Here is a 19,277-nt window from a genome sequence, read left to right as displayed (position 1 = left end):
ACAACTCAAGCTTGGCATTCATCATGACCACCACCAATGTTGTTCACTTCTCTTCCAGGAAAACAATACAACTCAAGTTTGGCATTCATCATGACCACCACCAATGTTGTTCACTTCTCTTCCAGGGAAACAATACAACTCAAGTTTGGCATTCATCATGACCACCACCAATGTTGTTCACTTCTCTTCCAGGGAAACAATACAACTCAAGTTTGGCATTCATCATGACCACCACCAATGTTGTTCACTTCTCTTCCAGGGAAACAATACAACTCAAGTTTGGCATTCATCATGACCACCACCAATGTTGTTCACTTCTCTTCCAGGGAAACAATACAACTCAAGTTTGGCATTCATCATGACCACCACCAATGTTGTTCACTTCTCTTCCAGGGAAACAATACAACTCAAGTTTGGCATTCATCATGACCACCACCAATGTTGTTCACTTCTCTTCCAGGGAAACAATACAACTCAAGTTTGGCATTCATCATGACCACCACCAATGTTGTTCACTTCTCTTCCAGGGAAACAATACAACTCAAGTTTGGCATTCATCATGACCACCACCAATGTTGTTCACTTCTCTTCCAGGAAAACAATACAACTCAAGTTTGGCATTCATCATGACCACCACCAATGTTGTTCACTTCTCTTCCAGGGAAACAATACAACTCAAGTTTGGCATTCATCATGACCACCACCAATGTTGTTCACTTCTCTTCCAGGGAAACAAACCCAGTACTCAAGGACACACACAGGCAATAGATACAATGATGTCTGCTCACATCTCTGTACTCATTGACTAAACATGGATTCAATTAAACTCAGTTCAAGGTCATGGTAATACAATATAAACGCTGGGTCTGTGCTTAATAGAAGCACTCATGGCTCTCTGCTAATATTTAATCCAACCCACCACTTGACTACTGCTCAGTGCTAGCCATTCATATCAGCTGAGAGCTGTCAAAACGTTGTGTGTGTGTGTGTGTGTGTGTGTGTGTGTGTGTGTGTGTGTGTGTGTGTGTGTGTGTGTGTGTGTGTGTGTGTGTGTGTGTGTGTGTGTGTGTGTGTGTGTGTGTGTGAGAGAGCAGAAACAGGTACGTAGGTAAAGTAAGGTGGGCGTGAGAAGATGGGGAGGGAGAGAAGGCGGGAGTGAAGGAATTTGTGAGGAACTGTAAGCAGGGGAGGGAGGCGACGGGGAGAGGGAGGAGTGCGGAGCAGAGAGCGAGGTTACACGTGAGAGCTGTCCAGAGAACGAAAGTAAGAGAGACAGAGGAGAGAGAGATAGCAGGACAGGTACGATAGTGTGGATTATGGAGTTGAGAAGGTTTCACTGGAGGAGAACAAAGAAAGAGTAAACAATAAGGGCAACGGAGAAAGAGGGGGGGAAACCAGGGGTAGAGGGAGACAGAGAGAGGGGGGAACAAGGGGTAGAGAGAAAGGGAAGGACAACAGTTGAATGTTGACAGAGGGAGTGAGGATATTAATTGGGAGATAAACAAAAAGGAGGAGAGAGAGAGGGGAGAAAGTGTAGAGAAAAACGAATAGATTCACATTGACAGAATGGACTGGACTTCAATGAAGCACTGACATCAGCAAAATAAAGGGGGAGAGAAAGAGAGGTCACTGCAGTAGGTACTGTGCACTGTAGTTCCTTAAGATTACTATGCAACAGGAGAGTTAGGACACGCAAAGACAGACAGACGTTCACTACACGATTGAACCATGTTGATGAAGGAGTATAGAATATGCATGCCACTAACTGTGGAAGAGGTAAGTGTGTTTGTCTGTGAACATGTATGTGTGTTGCGGGTCTGTGTGTTTGTGGTTGGGGGGAGGGGTCTCTGTGTGCTTGTGTGATTGAATGTATGTATACTGTAGACCACTGTTGTAAAAATAATTGAAAATGTTAAAGTTGCTAGCATAAAGATGTAGAATATTCATATGATCGCCTGTTGCAGGACAGCTTGTCGTGGATTTAAGGGTTTAATTTACGATAAATGTATCACCCCGACAAACATGTCCATTATAATCCATATAATAATTTTGATTTCCTGTTGCGGGATTATTTTCCTGCTGTAGCAAACTGGCTCAAATTAAGTTCCTACATCTGTAACAACATTAAGCACAGGCATCCTGTAGTTGAGTAGTGTTGTTCATGTGGCTGGCACTCTCTCTCTTTCGCTTTATTTATTATGATTATTTTTTACCACAAACAAGTTGGACTGGTTGAGGCTTACAAACGTCAATGAAGGCATTTGGCCTGGAGGTTAAAAACAAAGGACAGATTCTGCCAGGCAGTAAGAAGTGGTGGGTGGAAAAGGGTTTTGGGGGAAGGTGCTCTAGAGTGCCCTCAAAGGGAAGGTCCTCATTCCCTCCAACCACCAGAACAAAGCAGTTCTCCCTGTCGTAGTGTTTAAGTCTGAGCTATCTGTCTGGAACAGTGTTATGTAGTTGGTTATTATTACAACATGCCGTGCTGGAAACTTCCATTGATACTTCACTCTAAAACCAACTTTGGTCGGTTGTTAGACCACTTCTGTGGTCTGGAAACATGTGACAAACGTTAGTGAACTTTAAGATTACTAATGTTTTAGTGTTTGTAGAAGCTTTAGCTAGAAGGATCACAGGGTTTTTATGGATCAAAATGGGGCTTAGGTGGTGGGCCTGGCCAATGGTGCGGTAGCCGACCGAAAAAGTTTGAGGCCTTCCTGTTGACCGCCGTTTTAAAGCAAATTTCCTGCAATTCTGCCATGAGGCTGAGAGAGAAATGTGCAGTTTAAAGATCAATTGCTGCCATTCTAAACATGTTGCCATGGCTTATGCTATGTGAATAACTCTCAAATTATAACAAAGTCAATGGAGGCCCCATGCCATGACAAAAAAAAACTGAATGTATCATTTTTTGAATTTTAGATTGTCCTGGACTTTCTATCTTTTATTTTGGTGACTTTTGTTCCTCAAAGATGATTGTATAAAAAAGGTCCGTTATCTTTTCTTTATATCTGGTTTGAGTCGCTGAGGTTTTACACTGACAACGTCTTTCCATCCTTATTATTCTTTTATTTATTTATTTATTTTACTGTTTGGATATATGCAGCCGAGAAAACACTTCAGAGGCCCGCCCAAGACTTTTCTTTGCCGAAAAAAAACCTGGATCAGTGTCCTGTGTGTATATATCTGAAAATAGTCTCTGTAAAATCACACAGAAACAAATCCTAAGGTGAGATCCATTCCACGTGTGGAACTCTGACTCTCACGGTCTGATGGGGAAGCGCATTAAAGATTCCTATGCAGCTTTAATGGGATCAGATTATAGTTCCACAGTCAAACCATAGCTCTGTTTATGCAATGTCTGCACACACACCCTCACTTCTAATTATGAGGGAAGTGTAGCTGGTTGTACTAGTAGGTTGGTGGATTAAGACACAGGTACGTGTGTTTCATTTTTAGTCAAAAGGTGGGGGACAAATGAATACCGGTATGTGTTAGTTTCGTATTTAGTCAAAAGCTGGGGGACAAATGACGATGTTTTGTTGTTAGTCAAAGGGTGGGGCACATTCACATAATATAGTTGCTGTCTCACTGCACTGAATGTTTCAGTCATCATCAGTACAACACATTAACCACAAAACTGTCACAGGGGTCTGAAGTCAAAAGAGAAACATAATGCTGTGTGGGTTTGTGTTGTTAGTCAAAGGGTGGGTGACACATTCACATAGAGAGTGACCAGACCAGAGACATAGATATCTATTCACATACAGAGTGGCCAGACCAGAGACATAGATATCCATTCACATAGAGAGTGGCCAGACCAGAGACATAGATATCCATTCACATAGAGAGTGACCAGACCAGAGACATAGATATCCATTCACATACAGAGTGACCAGACCAGAGACATAGATATGCATTCACATACAGAGTGACCAGACCAGAGACATAGATATCTATTCACATACAGAGTGGCCAGACCAGAGACATAGATATCCATTAACATAGAGAGTGGCCAGACCAGAGACATTGATATCCATTCACATAGAGAGTGACCAGACCAGAGACATAGATATCCATTCACATAGAGAATGGCCAGAACAGAGACATAGATATCCATTCACATACAGAGTGACCAGACCAGAGACATAGATATCCATTCACATAGAGAGTAGCCAGACCAGAGACATAGATATCCATTCACATAGAGAATGGCCAGACCAGAGACATAGATATCCATTCACATAGAGAATGGCCAGACCAGAGACATAGATATCCATTCACATAGAGAATGGCCAGACCAGAGACATAGATATCCATTCACATAGAGAGTGGCCAGACCAGAGACATAGATATCCATTCACATACAGAATAGCCAGACCAGAGACATAGATATCCATTCACATAGACAGTGGTCAGACCAGAGACATAGATATCCATTCACATAGAGAATGGCCAGAACAGAGACATAGATATCCATTCACATAGAGAATGGCCAGAACAGAGACATTGATAGACATTCACATAGAGAATGGCCAGAACAGAGACATAGATATCCATTCACATAGAGAATGGCCAGAACAGAGACATTGATAGACATTCACATAGAGAATGGCCAGAACAGAGACATTGATAGACATTCGGTACTCCGTGATCTTAACATCTCTCTATAGGACAGGACTAGGTAAACACTGTCAATGACTGGTTCTGGGTTTCCCAACCCAAGTCTTATCACATGTCCTTAAGGACTTGGGCAAGTAACAACTACGGTAGATACTACTGGTCTAAGGTCAGAGTTCAGGTGGGGTTCCATGCTTCAACAAACAGTGGAAAGGAGGGGTGCTTTACAACAATTACAAAAATATTTTAAACACATTTTAAAATGTACATTTAACCTTTATTTAACTAGGCAAGTCAGTTTTAAGAACAAATTCTTATTTACAATGAAGTCATACCCCGGCAAAACCTTGGGCCAATTGTGTGCTGCCCTATGAGACTCCCAATCACAGCTAGATGTACAGTAATGAAGCCTGGATTTGAACCAGGGACTGCAGTGACACCTCTTGCACTGAGATGCAGTGCCCTCGACCACTGTGCCACTCGGGAGCCCAAATAAAGGGCGTACCAAGGAAAAACTTCCAAAATGACACATTTGAGGCAGCTCTCAACAAAACGTCAGAAATGTGTTTATTTGAGCTTTAATCCGTTCAGTATACAGGGGACTGACGTTTCCACGTCAAGCTGATGGTCAGGGCACACACAGGAAGAAGGCAGCCTTTTCACTGATCTAAGGTCAGTTGTTCATTGTTGTCCTAATGGATAAGGTTAGGGCTCTGGAGGAGGGTGAGCTGACCTTAGATATGTTCCTAAGAAAAGCTCACAGTGAGCAATCTGCGTCCTGTTAATGAATGAACTGACTGCTATGTATGTAAATATGTCATGTGCACATTAATTGCAAGAAGGATGTGGTATTAAGACAGGACTGTGTGAATTGTCTCTCCCCTCCAGTATAAGATTGGGCAGCTGTACATGATCAGTAAACACAGTAATGAGCAAAGCGGAGGAGGGGAGGGAGTGGAGGTGGTGAGGAACCAACCAGACACACATCCCCAACATGGCCTGGGACAGCTCACTGAGAAACGCATCTACCTCAATAGGTAACACACCCACATTAACACTGTACCTCAAATCAAACTTTGTCACAAGCGCGAATACAAGTGTAGACAGTGAAATGCTTACATACAAACCCTTAACCAACAGTGCAGTTCAACAAAGAGTTAAGAAAATATTTAATAATAAACTAAAGTTTAAAAATTATAAAAAAGTAACGCAATAAAATAACAATAACGAGGCTATATACAGGGCGTACCGGTACCGAGTCAGTGTGCGGGGGTACAGGTTAGAGGTGACTTGTACATGTAGGTTGGGGTGAAGTAACTATGCATAGATGACAAACAGCCAGTAGCAGTAGTGTACAAAACAAATGGAGGGGGTGGGGGGTCAATGTAAATCGTTCCGTCATCATTTGATACATTTTTCAGCAGTCTTATGGCTTGGGGGTCGAAGCTGTTAAGGAGACTTGGTCCCAGACAGCTTGCCGTGCGTTAGCAGAGAAAACAGTCTATGACTTGAGTGACTGGAGTCTCTGACAATTTTTAGGGCCTTCCTCTGACACCGCTATTATATAGGTCCTGGATTGAAGGAAGCTTGGCTCCAGTGATGTACTGGGCTGTACGCACTACCCTCTGTAGCGCCTTACTGTTAGATGCCGAGAAGTTGCCATACCAGGCGGTGATGCAACCGCTCAGGATGCTCTCGATGGTGCAGCTATACCTCACATACACATACACAAACACACACACACACACTGTACCTCACACACTGTACCTCGCACACACCTAGCACTGCTCAACTAAGAAATGATACCAGCACACGCGCACACACACACACACATATCTACTATCCCACACCCACCCCTATGGCCTAGCCCTAGATCATACCGCACACACACACACACACCTACTATCCCACACCCACCCCTATGGCCTAGCCCTAGATCATACCGCACACACACACACCTACTATCCCACACCCACCCCTATGGCCTAGCCCTAGATCATACCGCACACATACATCTACCTCAGCGATGATAACAGTACATTCCTCCTCTCTGTCTGTCTCTCTCTCTGACAGTAAACTGCCATCCTGGGTGAGTGTGTTTGTCCCCAGGGTCTTCTATGTGACAGAGAAGGCCTGGAACTTCTACCCTTACACCATCACAGGTCTGACAACACTATTTTATCCAACACATACACAGCCGTTTCACCTGCTACCAACCTGTTCTTCCTATAGGGTCAACATAGAACGTAGGACGTAGGTCTGCACTTAGATTTAAACACAATCTGCTTATCTAGACCCAATTTACTTTAAACAACTTTCGTTCCACGTATTTAGAAATATGTGTGTATGGTGTGTCACTAATGATGTTCCTCTCTATCTGTATGGAACTTCTGCGGTGGTGCTTCAGAGTACTCGGTAAGTATTCACACATCATTTGCATGAGGCATGCAGTAGAGCTCATCCCTCTCAAAATGTCTGTGTACATAACCTCATCTGTCTACTCCTCTCTCTGCCCTCCTTCCTTCACTCTGCCCTCCTTCCTTCTCTCTGCCCTCCTTCCTTTTCTCTGCCCTCCTTCCTTCTCTCTGCCCTCCTTCCTTCACTCTGCCCTCCTTCCTTCTCTCTGCCCTCCTTCCTTTTCTCTGCCCTCCTTCCTTCTCTCTGCCCTCCTTCCTTCTCTCTGACCTCCTTCCTTCTCTCTGCCCTCCTTCCTTTTCTCTGCCCTCCTTCCTTCTCTCTGCCCTCCTTCCTTCTCTCTGCCCTCCTTCCCTCTCTCTGCCCTCCTTTCTTCTCTCTGCCCTCCTTCCTTCTCTCTGCCCTCCTTCCTTCTCTCTGCCCTCCTTCCTTCTCTCTGCCCTCCTTCCTTCTCTCTGCCCTCCTTCCTTCTCTCTGCCCTCCTTCCTTCACTCTGCCCTCCTTCCTTTTCTCCCCTTCTCTCCCTCCTTCTCCTTCTCTCCCTCCTCTCCATTCACATCCATCCGTCATCTACTGTAGGTCTCCTTCCTTCCCAAGTTCAGTATCCGTATTGAAACCAGGTTTGAGAACAACAATGGTGACAACAATAATGTGAGTATGACTGAAGGAGAGAGAGAAGAGGGGGTGAGAGACTGAAAGAAGTATGGAAGAGAGAGAGAGAGAGAGAGAGAGAGAGAGAGAGAGAGAGAGAGAGAGAGAGAGAGAGAGAGAGAGAGAGAGAGAGAGAGAGAGAGAGAGAGAGAGAGAGAGAGAGAGAAAGAAGGGGGGTGAGAGACTCAAAGATTTGTGGGAGAGAGAGAGAGAGAGAGAGAGAGAGAGAGAGAGAGAGAGAGAGAGAGAGAGAGAGAGAGAGAGGGGGGGGGTGAGAGACTGAAAGAAGGGTACATGCTTGTATTACAGGCTTGTTTCACCACCTTTTCTGGCCTTGTCACGGAATTCTGACACACAAACACAATTCTGAGCTGGTTTGTCCGTACAGGGTGCCCCTGTCATTATGGGATAGAAACCTGGGAACAAGACTGAACTCATCTGGCTGTTGGCTGTTAGTGTGTGTATCCAGAAATGTGGCGAAGCTTGTTTCAACCTTCTCCCAGCTACAGGTTACATGTGTTAATTTTAGCAGAAATGCACGCACACACACACACATTAATGCACACATACCACCCCGATACATACACCTCTATTACAACACACAATAGAGGACATCTAAAAAGCACAACCAAAACAGAGGAATATCAGCAGGTTTAAAGGATGAGGTAAAACAATGCTTTTGACATGGAAAAATGGGAGCTATGACACGTATCAACAGTCAGACAATCAGACAGACGGACAATATGTACCTTATATGAGAGAACAGGTTCTTAAACACAAGAGACACAGCATAATAGGATCTGAAACACAGCTGATTATCTGACTGTGGGTTTGTCTCTCTGCTCTGCTCTTTGTTAAATACCAGCAGAGGAATGAACATCTTCAAAAGAGACATTACTCTCTCTTTCGCTTTCTGTCAGGACAAGGGGACAGAACAGAAAGAACTGTGACTTTTATCTCTCTTTCTTTGATAAGTGTCTCATTCTCTATCCTCTTTCACTCCCGCTTGTCCATCCTCGCCTGCTTCTCTCTCTCTTTCTCTGTGATTTAGTGTGCTCCCTCTCTGCTTCTCTCTCTCTTTCTCTGTGCTTTAGTGTGCTCCCTCTCTGCTCGTCTCTCTCTTTCTCTGTGATTTAGTGTGCTCCCTCTCTGCTTCTCTCTCTTTTTCTCTGTGCTTTAGTGTGCTCCCTCTCTGCTTCTCTCTCTCTTTCTCTGTGATTTAGTGTGCTCCCTCTCTGCTCGTCTCTCTCTTTCTCTGTGATTTAGTGTGCTCCCTCTCTGCTCGTCTCTCTCTTTCTCTGTGATTTAGTGTGCTCCCTCTCTGCTCGTCTCTCTCTTTCTCTGTGATTTAGTGTGCTCCCTCTCTGCTCGTCTCTCTCTTTCTCTGTGATTTAGTGTGCTCCCTCTCTGCTTCTCTCTCTCTTTCTCTGTGATTTAGTGTGCTCCCTCTCTGCTTCTCTCTCTCTTTCTCTGTGATTTAGTGTGCTCCCTCTCTGCTCGTCTCTCTCTTTCTCTGTGATTTAGTGTGCTCCCTCTCTGCTTCTCTCTCTCTTTCTCTGTGATTTAGTGTGCTCCCTCTCTGCTTCTCCCTCTCTTTCTCTGTGATTTAGTGTGCTCCCTCTCTGCTTCTCTCTCTCTTTCTCTGTGATTTAGTGTGCTCCCTCTCTGCTCGTCTCTCTCTTTCTCTGTGATTTAGTGTGCTCCCTCTCTGCTTCTCTCTCTCTTTCTCTGTGATTTAGTGTGCTCCCTCTCTGCTTCTCCCTCTCTTTCTCTGTGATTTAGTGTGCTCCCTCTCTGCTTCTCTCTCTCTTTCTCTGTGATTTAGTGTGCTCCCTCACTGCTTCACTCTCTCTTTCTCTGTGATTTAGTGTGCTCCCTCTCTGCTTCTCTCTCTCTCTTTCTCTGTGATTTAGTGTGCTCCCTCTCTGCTCCTCTCTCTCTTTCTCTGTGATTTAGTGTGCTCCGTCTCTGCTTCTCTCTCTCTTTCTCTGTGATTTAGTGTGCTCCCTCTCTCGATCTCCCTTACCCCTTCTCTCTCTCTGTAGCTGTAGTGTAATGATTTGCTCAAAGCCTGAGGGTGGAGTATTATGATGGGTGATACATTGTGTGACATCACTATTACATCTACTAGGCCCTGGCTCCAGTGTGTGTCAGTCTATTTCCTCATCTACTAGGCCCTGGCTCCAGTGTGTGTGTGTCAGTCTATTTCCTCATCTACTAGACCCTGGCTTCAGTGTGTGTGTGTCAGTCTATTTCCTCATCTACTAGGCCCTGGCTCCAGTGTGTGTGTGTCAGTCTATTTCCTCATCTACTAGGCCCTGGCTCCAGTGTGTGTGTGTCAGTCTATTTCCTAATCTACTAGGCCCTGGCTCCAGTGTGTGTGTGTCAGTCTATTTCCTCATCTACTAGGCCCTGGCTCCAGTGTGTGTGTCAGTCTATTTCCTAATCGACTAGGCCCTGGCTCCAGTGTGTGTGTGTCAGTCTATTTCCTCATCTACTAGGCCCTGGCTCCAGGGTGTGTGTGTCAGTCTATTTCCTAATCGACTAGGCCCTGGCTCCAGTGTGTGTGTGTCAGTCTATTTCCTCATCTACTAGGCCCTGGCTCCAGTGTGTGTGTGTCAGTCTATTTCCTAATCTACTAGGCCCTGGCTCCAGTGTGTGTGTGTCAGTCTATTTCTTAATCTACTAGGCCCTGGCTCCAGTGTGTGTGTGTCAGTCTATTTCCTCATCTACTAGGCCCTGGCTCCAGTGTGTGTGTCAGTCTATTTCCTCATCTACTAGGCCCTGGCTCCAGTGTGTGTGTGTCAGTCTATTTCCTCATCTACTAGGCCCTGGCTCCAGGATGTGTGTCAGTCTATTTCCTCATCTACTAGGCCCTGGCTCCAGTGTGTGTGTGTCAGTCTATTTCCTCATCTACTAGGCCCTGGCTCCAGTGTGTGTGTCAGTCTATTTCCTCATCTACTAGGCCCTGGCTCCAGTGTGTGTGTGTCAGTCTATTTCCTTATCTACTAGGCCCTGGCTCCAGTGTGTGTGTCAGTCTATTTCCTCATCTACTAGGCCCTGGCTCCAGTGTGTGTGTCAGTCTATTTCCTCATCTACTAGGCCCTGGCTCCAGTGTGTGTGTCAGTCTATTTCCTCATCTACTAGGCCCTGGCTCCAGTGTGTGTGTCAGTCTATTTCCTCATCTACTAGGCCCTGGCTCCAGTGTGTGTGTCAGTCTATTTCCTCATCTACTAGGCCCTGGCTCCAGTGTGTGTGTGTGTCAGTCTATTTCCTCATCTACTAGGCCCTGGCTCCAGTGTGTGTGTGTCAGTCTATTTCCTCATCTACTAGGCCCTGGCTCCAGTGTGTGTGTGTCAGTCTATTTCCTCATCTACTAGGCCCTGGCTCCAGTGTGTGTGTGTCAGTCTATTTCTGAGTGACCTCCCCCTCTGCTCGGTTGCAGGTATTTGGAGACAAGCCCACCCCTGCAGAGAGCGTGAGCCACCTGGATATCCTCATTGACCCCATCCCTGACAAACACTACAAGGAGACAGAGGTACTAGCGTGTACACACACATTTCCTCCTCCTGACTTCCGCAGTTCCAGTAACTTCAGAAACAAAGGTCAATCAGCAAGACACATAGCTGAAAACACACACACACTCACTATCTCACGCAGAGACAGAGGAAGATGTACTTTAGATAAACACAAACATAAATACACAGACACTTGTACAATCTATGCATCTTGGGCCCCAGATGCCTATCATGTTGAATCATTCATAGATTATATGTGAGGTATTGAGCAACATCCTGCTCACACAGGCCTGCACACACGCACACCCACACACTCGCCCTCCCTCCTACACACCGGTCAGGGATTTAGCTGTCAGCAGGTAATGTGTACTTTGTCTCTGTAGGCCCTGAGTCGCTGGGTGTCTGAGAAGACGGGCCGAGGCCCCCTGGTGGAAGGGTGGCGTAAGGACAGCACCCCCATCATGTGCTCCTATAAGAGGGTGCAGTGCAGTTTCGAAGTCTATGGCTTCCAGGGCAAGACTGAGTACTTCATACACAGGGTGAGTGGAAACTACATTTAACTACATTTACCATCATGCATCAGGTTGAGAACCTGATAAAGACCTACGGGTCAAAATGTTGTTTAAGGAAACACATTTGACAGCATAGATTGCGTGTGGGGAATCTTTTCTTTTGGCTCAACATATACACTGATCTCCAGCAGCACCTGATGAAAGCCTTTGGATGTGTTTCTTTGGATGTGTTTCTTTAAGAAATGTATTTTCTCTGGTGTGTATGATCTGACAGAACATCCAGGACATCCTGCTGGTGGGGCACAGACAGGCTGTGGCCTGGATAGACGAATGGCACGGTCAGTAGAGGACATGGTTAGAATGCCTTATAACATATAGCACATGATTATAATAGGACATGGTTGTAATGCTTCATAATATAATGCATCATAAAGTATAGGACATGATTATAATAGGGTATATAATAATAATAATATAAATAATATATGCCATTTAGCAGACGCTTTTATCCAAAGCGACTTACAGTCATGTTTATAATGCTTCATGTTATAATGCATCATAAAGTATAGGACATGATTATAATAGGGTATGGTTATAATGCTTCATGTTATAATGCATCATAAAGTATAGGACATGATTATAATAGGGTATGGTTATAATGCTTCATATTATAATGCATCATAAAGTATAGGACATGATTATAATAGGGTATGGTTATAATGCTTCATGTTATAATGCATCATAAAGTATAGGACATGATTATAATAGGACATGGTTATAATGCTTCATGTTATAATGCATCATAAAGTATAGGACATGATTATAATAGGGCATGGTTATAATGCTTCATAACATATAGAACTTGTTTATAATAGGGCATGGTTATAATGCTTTATACCATATAGAACATTATTATAATAATAGGACATGGTTATAATGCATTATACTACGTTGTAATTAATGCATTTCAATGTGCTGTTGACTGTTGCTGTATGTTTTTGTTCGGACATGCTTATAATGCATTATGATGTACATGTTACATGTTATAATGCATTATGATACACACATTACATAGATATAATGATTTATTATAATCTCATCTGTCTGTGCTTTTCCCTACAGGGATGAGTTTGGAGGATGTGAGAGAGTATGAGCGACAGATACAGGAACAGACCAACTGCAAACTCAAATCAACCCAGAACAACAACACAGGTGACTATTAGAGCTGGGACCATAAACGGAAAATGACTTATTCACGGCATTTTGCTGATATCATTCATTATGATAAGTACTCTAGAAAAATGTGAAGTTTGCGTTTGCAAATATGGGTGATTGTTAATTGGATAATTGATGTCTTCAACCACAACTAGTATTTTAAAGGATAATAATAAAAACTGTGCAGTTCACATTCATGTTAGAAACTTATCGTTCTATTTATCATTATCGTATCTGTACAGGCAATTTATCGCTATCAAATCAAATCAAATCAAATCAAATGTATTTATATAGCCCTTCGTACATCAGCTGATATCTCAAAATGCTGTACAGAAACCCAGCCTAAAACCCCAGCAACAGCAAGCAATGCAGGTGTAGAAGCACGGTGGCTAGGAAAAACTCCCTAGAGAGGCCAAAACCTAGGAAGAAACCTAGAGAGGAACCAGGCTATGTGGGGTGGGCAGTCCTCTTCTGGCTGTGCCGGGTGGAGATTATAACAGAACATGGCCAAGATGTTCAAATGTTCATAAATGACCAGCATGGTCGAATAATAACAAGGCAGAACAGTTGAAACTGGAGCAGCAGCATGGCCAGGTGGACTGGGGACAGCAAGGAGTCATCATGTCAGGTAGTCCTGGGGCATGGTCCTAGGGCTCAGGTCCTCCGAGAGAGAGAAAGAAAGAAGGAGAGAATTAGAGAACGCACACTTAGATTCACACAGGACACCGAATAGGACAGGAAAAGTGCTCCAGATATAACAAACTGACCCTAGCCCCCCCGACACAAACTACTGCAGCATAAATACTGGAGGCTGAGACAGAAGGGGACAGGAGACACTGTGGCCCCATCCGAGGACACCCCCGGACAGGGCCAAACAGGAAGGATATAACCCCACCCACTTTGCCAAAGCACAGCCCTCACACCACTAGAGGGATATCTTCAACCACCAACTTACCATCCTGAGACAAGGCTGAGTATAGCCCACAAAGATCTCTGCCACGGCACAGCCCAAGTGGGGGGGGGGGGGGTGCCAACCCAGACAGGATGACCACAACAGTGAATCAACCCACTCAGGTGACGCACCCCCTGCAGGGACGGCATGAGAGAGCCCCAGTAAGCCAGTGACTCAGCCCCTGTAATAGGGTTAGAGGCAGAGAATCCCAGTGGAAAGAGGGGAACCGGCCAGGCAGAGACAGCAAGGGCGGTTCGTTGCTCCAGAGCCTTTCCGTTCACCTTCCCACTCCTGGGCCAGACTACACTCAATCATGTGACCCACTGAAGAGATGAGTCTTCAGTAAAGACTTAAAGGTTGAGACCGAATTTGCTTCTCTGACATGGGTAGGCAGACCGTTCCATAAAAATGGAGCTCTATGGGAGAAAGCCCTGCCTCCAGCTGTTTGCTTAGAAATTCTAGGGACAATTAGGAGGCCTGCGTCTTGTGACTGTAGCGTACGTGTAGGTATGTACGGCAGGACCAAATCAGAGAGATAGGTAGGAGCAAGCCCATGTAATGCTTTGTAGGTTAGCAGTAAAACCTTAAAATCAGCCCTTGCTTTGACAGGAAGCCAGTGTAGAGAGGCTAGCACTGGAGTAATATGATCAAATTTTTTGGTTCTAGTCAGGATTCTAGCAGCCGTATTTAGCACTAACTGAAGTTTATTTAGTGCTTTATCCGGGTAGCCGGAAAGTAGAGCATTGCAGTAGTCTAACCTAGAAGTGACAAAAGCATGGATTAATTTTTCTGCATCATTTTTGGACAGAATGTTTCTGATTTTTGCAATATTACGTAGATGGAAAAAAGCTGTCCTCGAAATGGTCTTGATATGTTCTTCAAAAGAGAGATCAGGGTCCAGAGTAACGCCGAGGTCCTTCACAGTTTTATTTGAGACGACTGTACAACCATTAAGATTAATTGTCAGATTCAACAGAAGATCTCTTTGTTTCTTGGGACCTAGAACAAGCATCTCTATGGGGTTTGTGTCCATATCACCCAGCTATAGTAACTACTAGTCTACTACTGTACTATTCTATATCTTATTTTAATAGAGTAGAGGGAGGAGAAAAAGAGGGGGGGAGAGAGAGAGAAGGTCAAGTGGAGAAAAAGAGGGGGAGAGAGAGAGAAGGTCAAGTGGAGAAAAAGAGGGGGAGAGAAGGTCAAGTGGAGAAAAGGGGCGGGGAGAAGGTCAAGTGGAGAAAAAGAGGGGGGGAGAGAGAGAAGGTCAAGTGGAGAAAAAGGAGAGAGTGATAGAAGGAAGAATGGGTGGATGGAGGAGAGGGAGAAGAGGAAGAGGAGAGAGCATAGGGGAACATGGAGAAAGTGGGTGAGAAGGGGAGGGAGAAAGTGCAAGGATGGGTGAAAAGTGAGAGAGGGGAAGAAGGGAAGAGCGTGGAGAGAAAGACAGAAAGATCATTGATCAGAGGAGAGTGAGCCCAACAGGAGTGAGTCTGGAGACTCAAACTGAATTCCTCCACTGCTCTATGTTAGCTACATACTTCAGTCTGAGACTGCAATCATTGAAATAGGTAGGTACTCAGATCCAGACTCATTGCAGAGAAGAAACTAATGTCCGTGGGCCTGGCATATCATTTGGCTGGAACAAGGAGTTTGGTTAGCTATTGCAGCACTCACTACATATGTCAGCCCTAGTGGGGGTGTGTGTGTGTGTGTGTGTGGGGGGGGGGGGGGGGGGGTCACTCTGCCCCCTGCTGGTGAGTCATGAGAATTTTGGCCAGCTGTTGCAGCTGATTGATATCAGAGGCAGCAGCCACAGTATGGCCCGTGGTATGCGAGACAGGAGGCTGAAATGGATTTGCTCACTCTCTCTGCTGCAACTTGCTGCGCTGTCCTGACCACCTACAGGCCAGAACATGCTACTGCAGGCGCCGAGCAGATTTTACACAAAATAATTTCATGCCATTCATCTCTTTTCGAAAACAAAATATGTATTCAAAATTTTATTATGGGTATGTGAACTGTGAAGAGATGTGTATTTGAATAATTTAACCCCTCAACTCCTCCCTTCCCCCTTCGTTCCCTTCATTCCCTTCATTCCCCCTGCCTCTCTTTCTCTTCTGCAGCAGCCCCTCGTCCGGCGTACTCGCGCTCTATGTCCGTCACAGATGAGCGCTCTCTGAAGAAGATGGGAGTGAAGACTATGGCCATGTCAGACCCCTCCACCTCCACACTGCCTCATAGTACTGTCCGCCTTAACTCCACCCCCGAGTAACACACGTTCATACTGATGCATCAATTCCTGCCTGCTTAAACCCCTCCGTGACAGTAACTACACTGCAGCAGTTCCTTTTTGTTTTACGGCCATCCACCACAGACACATTTAACCAGTAAAGCTACACTGTCCACAGAAGCAGCACTTAGACCACTCAGGTCCTACCCCTTTCTCCAGCTGTAACTATATAACCCAACCCCCTGTCCTACCCCTTTCTCCAGCTGTAACTATATAACCCAACCCCCTGTCCTACCCCTTTCTCCAGCTGTAACTATATAACCCAACCCCCTGTCCTACCCCTTTCTCCAGCTGTAACTATATAACCCAACCCCTGTCCTACCCCTTTCTCCAGCTGTAACTATATAACCCAACCCCTGTCCTACCCCTTTCTCCAGCTGTAACTATATAACCCAACCCCTGTCCTACCCCTTTCTCCAGCTGTAACTATATAACCCAACCCCTGTCCTACCCCTTTCTCCAGCTGTAACTATATAACCCAACCCCTGTCCTACCCCTTTCTCCAGCTGTAACTATATAACCCAACCCCTGTCCTACCCCTTTCTCCAGCTGTAACTATATAACCCAACCCCTGTCCTACCCCTTTCTCCAGCTGTAACTATATAACCCAACCCCTGTCCTACCCCTTTCTCCAGCTGTAACTATATAACCCAACCCCTGTCCTACCCCTTTCTCCAGCTGTAACTATATAACCCAACCCCCTGTCCTACCCCTTTCTCCAGCTGTAACTATATAACCCAACCCCCTGTCCTACCCCTTTCTCCAGCTGTAACTATATAACCCAACCCCCTGTCCTACCCCTTTCTCCAGCTGTAACTATATAACCCAACCCCCTGTCCTACCCCTTTCTCCAGCTGTAACTATATACCCCAACCCCTGTCCTACCCCTTTCTCCAGCTGTAACTATATAACCCAACCCCCTGTCCTACCCCTTTCTCCAGCTGTAACTATATAACCCAACCCCTGTCCTACCCCTTTCTCCAGCTGTAACTATATAACCCAACCCCTGTCCTACCCCTTTCTCCAGCTGTAACTATATAACCCAACCCCTGTCCTACCCCTTTCTCCAGCTGTAACTATATAACCCAACCCCCTGTCCTACCCCTTTCTCCAGCTGTAACTATATACCCCAACCCCCTGTCCTACCCCTTTCTCCAGCTGTAACTATATAACCCAACCCCTGTCCTACCCCTTTCCCCAGCTGTAACTATATAACCCAACCCCTGCCCTACCCCTTTCTCCAGCTGTAACTATATAACCCAACCCCCTGTCCTACCCCTTTCTCCAGCTGTAACTATATAACCCAACCCCTGTCCTACCCCTTTCTCCAGCTGTAACTATATAACCCAACCCCTGTCCTACCCCTTTCTCCAGCTGTAACTATATAACCCAACCCCTGTCCTACCCCTTTCTCCAGCTGTAACTATATAACCCAACCCCCTGTCCTACCCCTTTCTCCAGCTGTAACTATATAACCCAACCCCTGTCCTACCCCTTTCTCCAGCTGTAACTATATAACCCAACCCCTGTCCTACCCCTTTCTCCAGCTGTAACTATATAACCCAACCCCTGTCCTACCCCTTTCTCCAGCTGTAACTATATAACCCAACCCCCTGTCCTACCCCTTTCCCCAGCTGTAACTATATAACCCAACCCCCTGTCCTACCCCTTTCCCCAGCTGTAACTATATAACCCAACCCCCTGCCCTACCCCTTTCTCCAGCTGTAACTATATAACCCAACCCCTGTCCTACCCCTTTCTCCAGCTGTAACTATATAACCCAACCCCCTGTCCTACCCCTTTCTCCAGCTGTAACTATATAACCCAACCCCTGTCCTACCCCTTTCTCCAGCTGTAACTATATAACCCAACCCCTGTCCTACCCCTTTCTCCAGCTGTAACTATATAACCCAACCCCCTGTCCTACCCCTTTCTCCAGCTGTAACTATATAACCCAACCCCCTGTCCTACCCCTTTCTCCAGCTGTAACTATATAACCCAACCCCCTGTCCTACCCCTTTCTCCAGCTGTAACTATATAACCCAACCCCTGTCCTACCCCTTTCTCCAGCTGTAACTATATAACCCAACCCCCTGTCCTACCCCTTTCTCCAGCTGTAACTATATAACCCAACCCCCTGTCCTACCCCTTTCTCCAGCTGTAACTATATAACCCAACCCCTGTCCTACCCCTTTCTCCAGCTGTAACTATATAACCCAACCCCCTGTCCTACCCCTTTCTCCAGCTGTAACTATATAACCCAACCCCTGTCCTACCCCTTTCTCCAGCTGTAACTATATAACCCAACCCCTGTCCTACCCCTTTCTCCAGCTGTAACTATATACCCCAACCCCTGTCCTACCCCTTTCTCCAGCTGTAACTATATAACCCAACCCCTGTCCTACCCCTTTCTCCAGCTGTAACTATATAACCCAACCCCCTGTCCTACCCCTTTCTCCAGCTGTAACTATATAACCCAACCCCTGTCCTACCCCTTTCCCCAGCTGTAACTATATAACCCAACCCCCTGCCCTACACCTTTCTCCAGCTGTAACTATATAACCCAACCCCTGTCCTACCCCTTTCTCCAGCTGTAACTATATAACCCAACCCCCTGTCCTACCCCTTTCTCCAGCTGTAACTATATAACCCAACCCCTGTCCTACCCCTTTCTCCAGCTGTAAATATATAACCCAACCCCCTGTCCTACCCCTTTCTCCGGCTGTAACTATATAACCCAACCCCCTGTCCTACCCCTTTCTCCAGCTGTAACTATATAACCCAACCCCCTGTCCTACCCCTTTCTCCAGCTGTAACTGAGTTTGCATCCCAATATTACACTTTATATACATCAAAGTAGACTGAAATATAACAAAACTGTTTGACATAGAAACACCGAATTTTCGTCATGTAAAAACAAAATGAAATGATGAATAACATTCCACCCATGTGGCCTCTAGGTAATTTGACTGCAGGAAAGGGCTACTAGAGTGGATATAATGGTAGGGGAGTGCCGTGGATCCACAGAGCCAACCCCCCCCCCCGGTGTATCGAGGCGCTGCAGCAAATGGCTGAAACAGGGCTAACCTTCACTGATGAGTCAA

General features: G+C 45.6%; 1 protein-coding gene across 2 annotated transcripts; it reads left to right on the top strand.

Annotated features, from left to right (window-relative positions):
* The first annotated feature begins 1,396 nt into the window (after positions 1-1,396).
* Positions 1,397-16,426, top strand: LOC124006391 (cytoplasmic phosphatidylinositol transfer protein 1-like). Of its 2 annotated transcripts, none has more exons than XM_046316383.1 (10): positions 1,397-1,776; positions 5,506-5,654; positions 6,691-6,779; positions 7,025-7,032; positions 7,612-7,683; positions 11,129-11,221; positions 11,585-11,740; positions 11,988-12,051; positions 12,836-12,925; positions 16,010-16,426. In XM_046316383.1, exons 1-10 carry the CDS (start codon positions 1,729-1,731, stop codon positions 16,153-16,155), a joined length of 915 nt encoding a protein of 304 aa, XP_046172339.1. In that variant the 5' UTR covers positions 1,397-1,728; the 3' UTR covers positions 16,156-16,426. The 2 variants fall into 2 exon arrangements, with proteins under 2 accessions (XP_046172339.1, XP_046172338.1); XM_046316382.1 differs by having other exon boundaries at positions 1,401-1,776; positions 16,007-16,426.
* The last annotated feature ends 2,851 nt before the right edge of the window (positions 16,427-19,277 follow it).

Source organism: Oncorhynchus gorbuscha, linkage group LG19, assembly GCF_021184085.1.
Source record: "Oncorhynchus gorbuscha isolate QuinsamMale2020 ecotype Even-year linkage group LG19, OgorEven_v1.0, whole genome shotgun sequence".
Classification (NCBI taxonomy): domain Eukaryota; kingdom Metazoa; phylum Chordata; class Actinopteri; order Salmoniformes; family Salmonidae; genus Oncorhynchus; species Oncorhynchus gorbuscha.
This window is presented reverse-complemented; position numbering and strand designations above follow the sequence as displayed.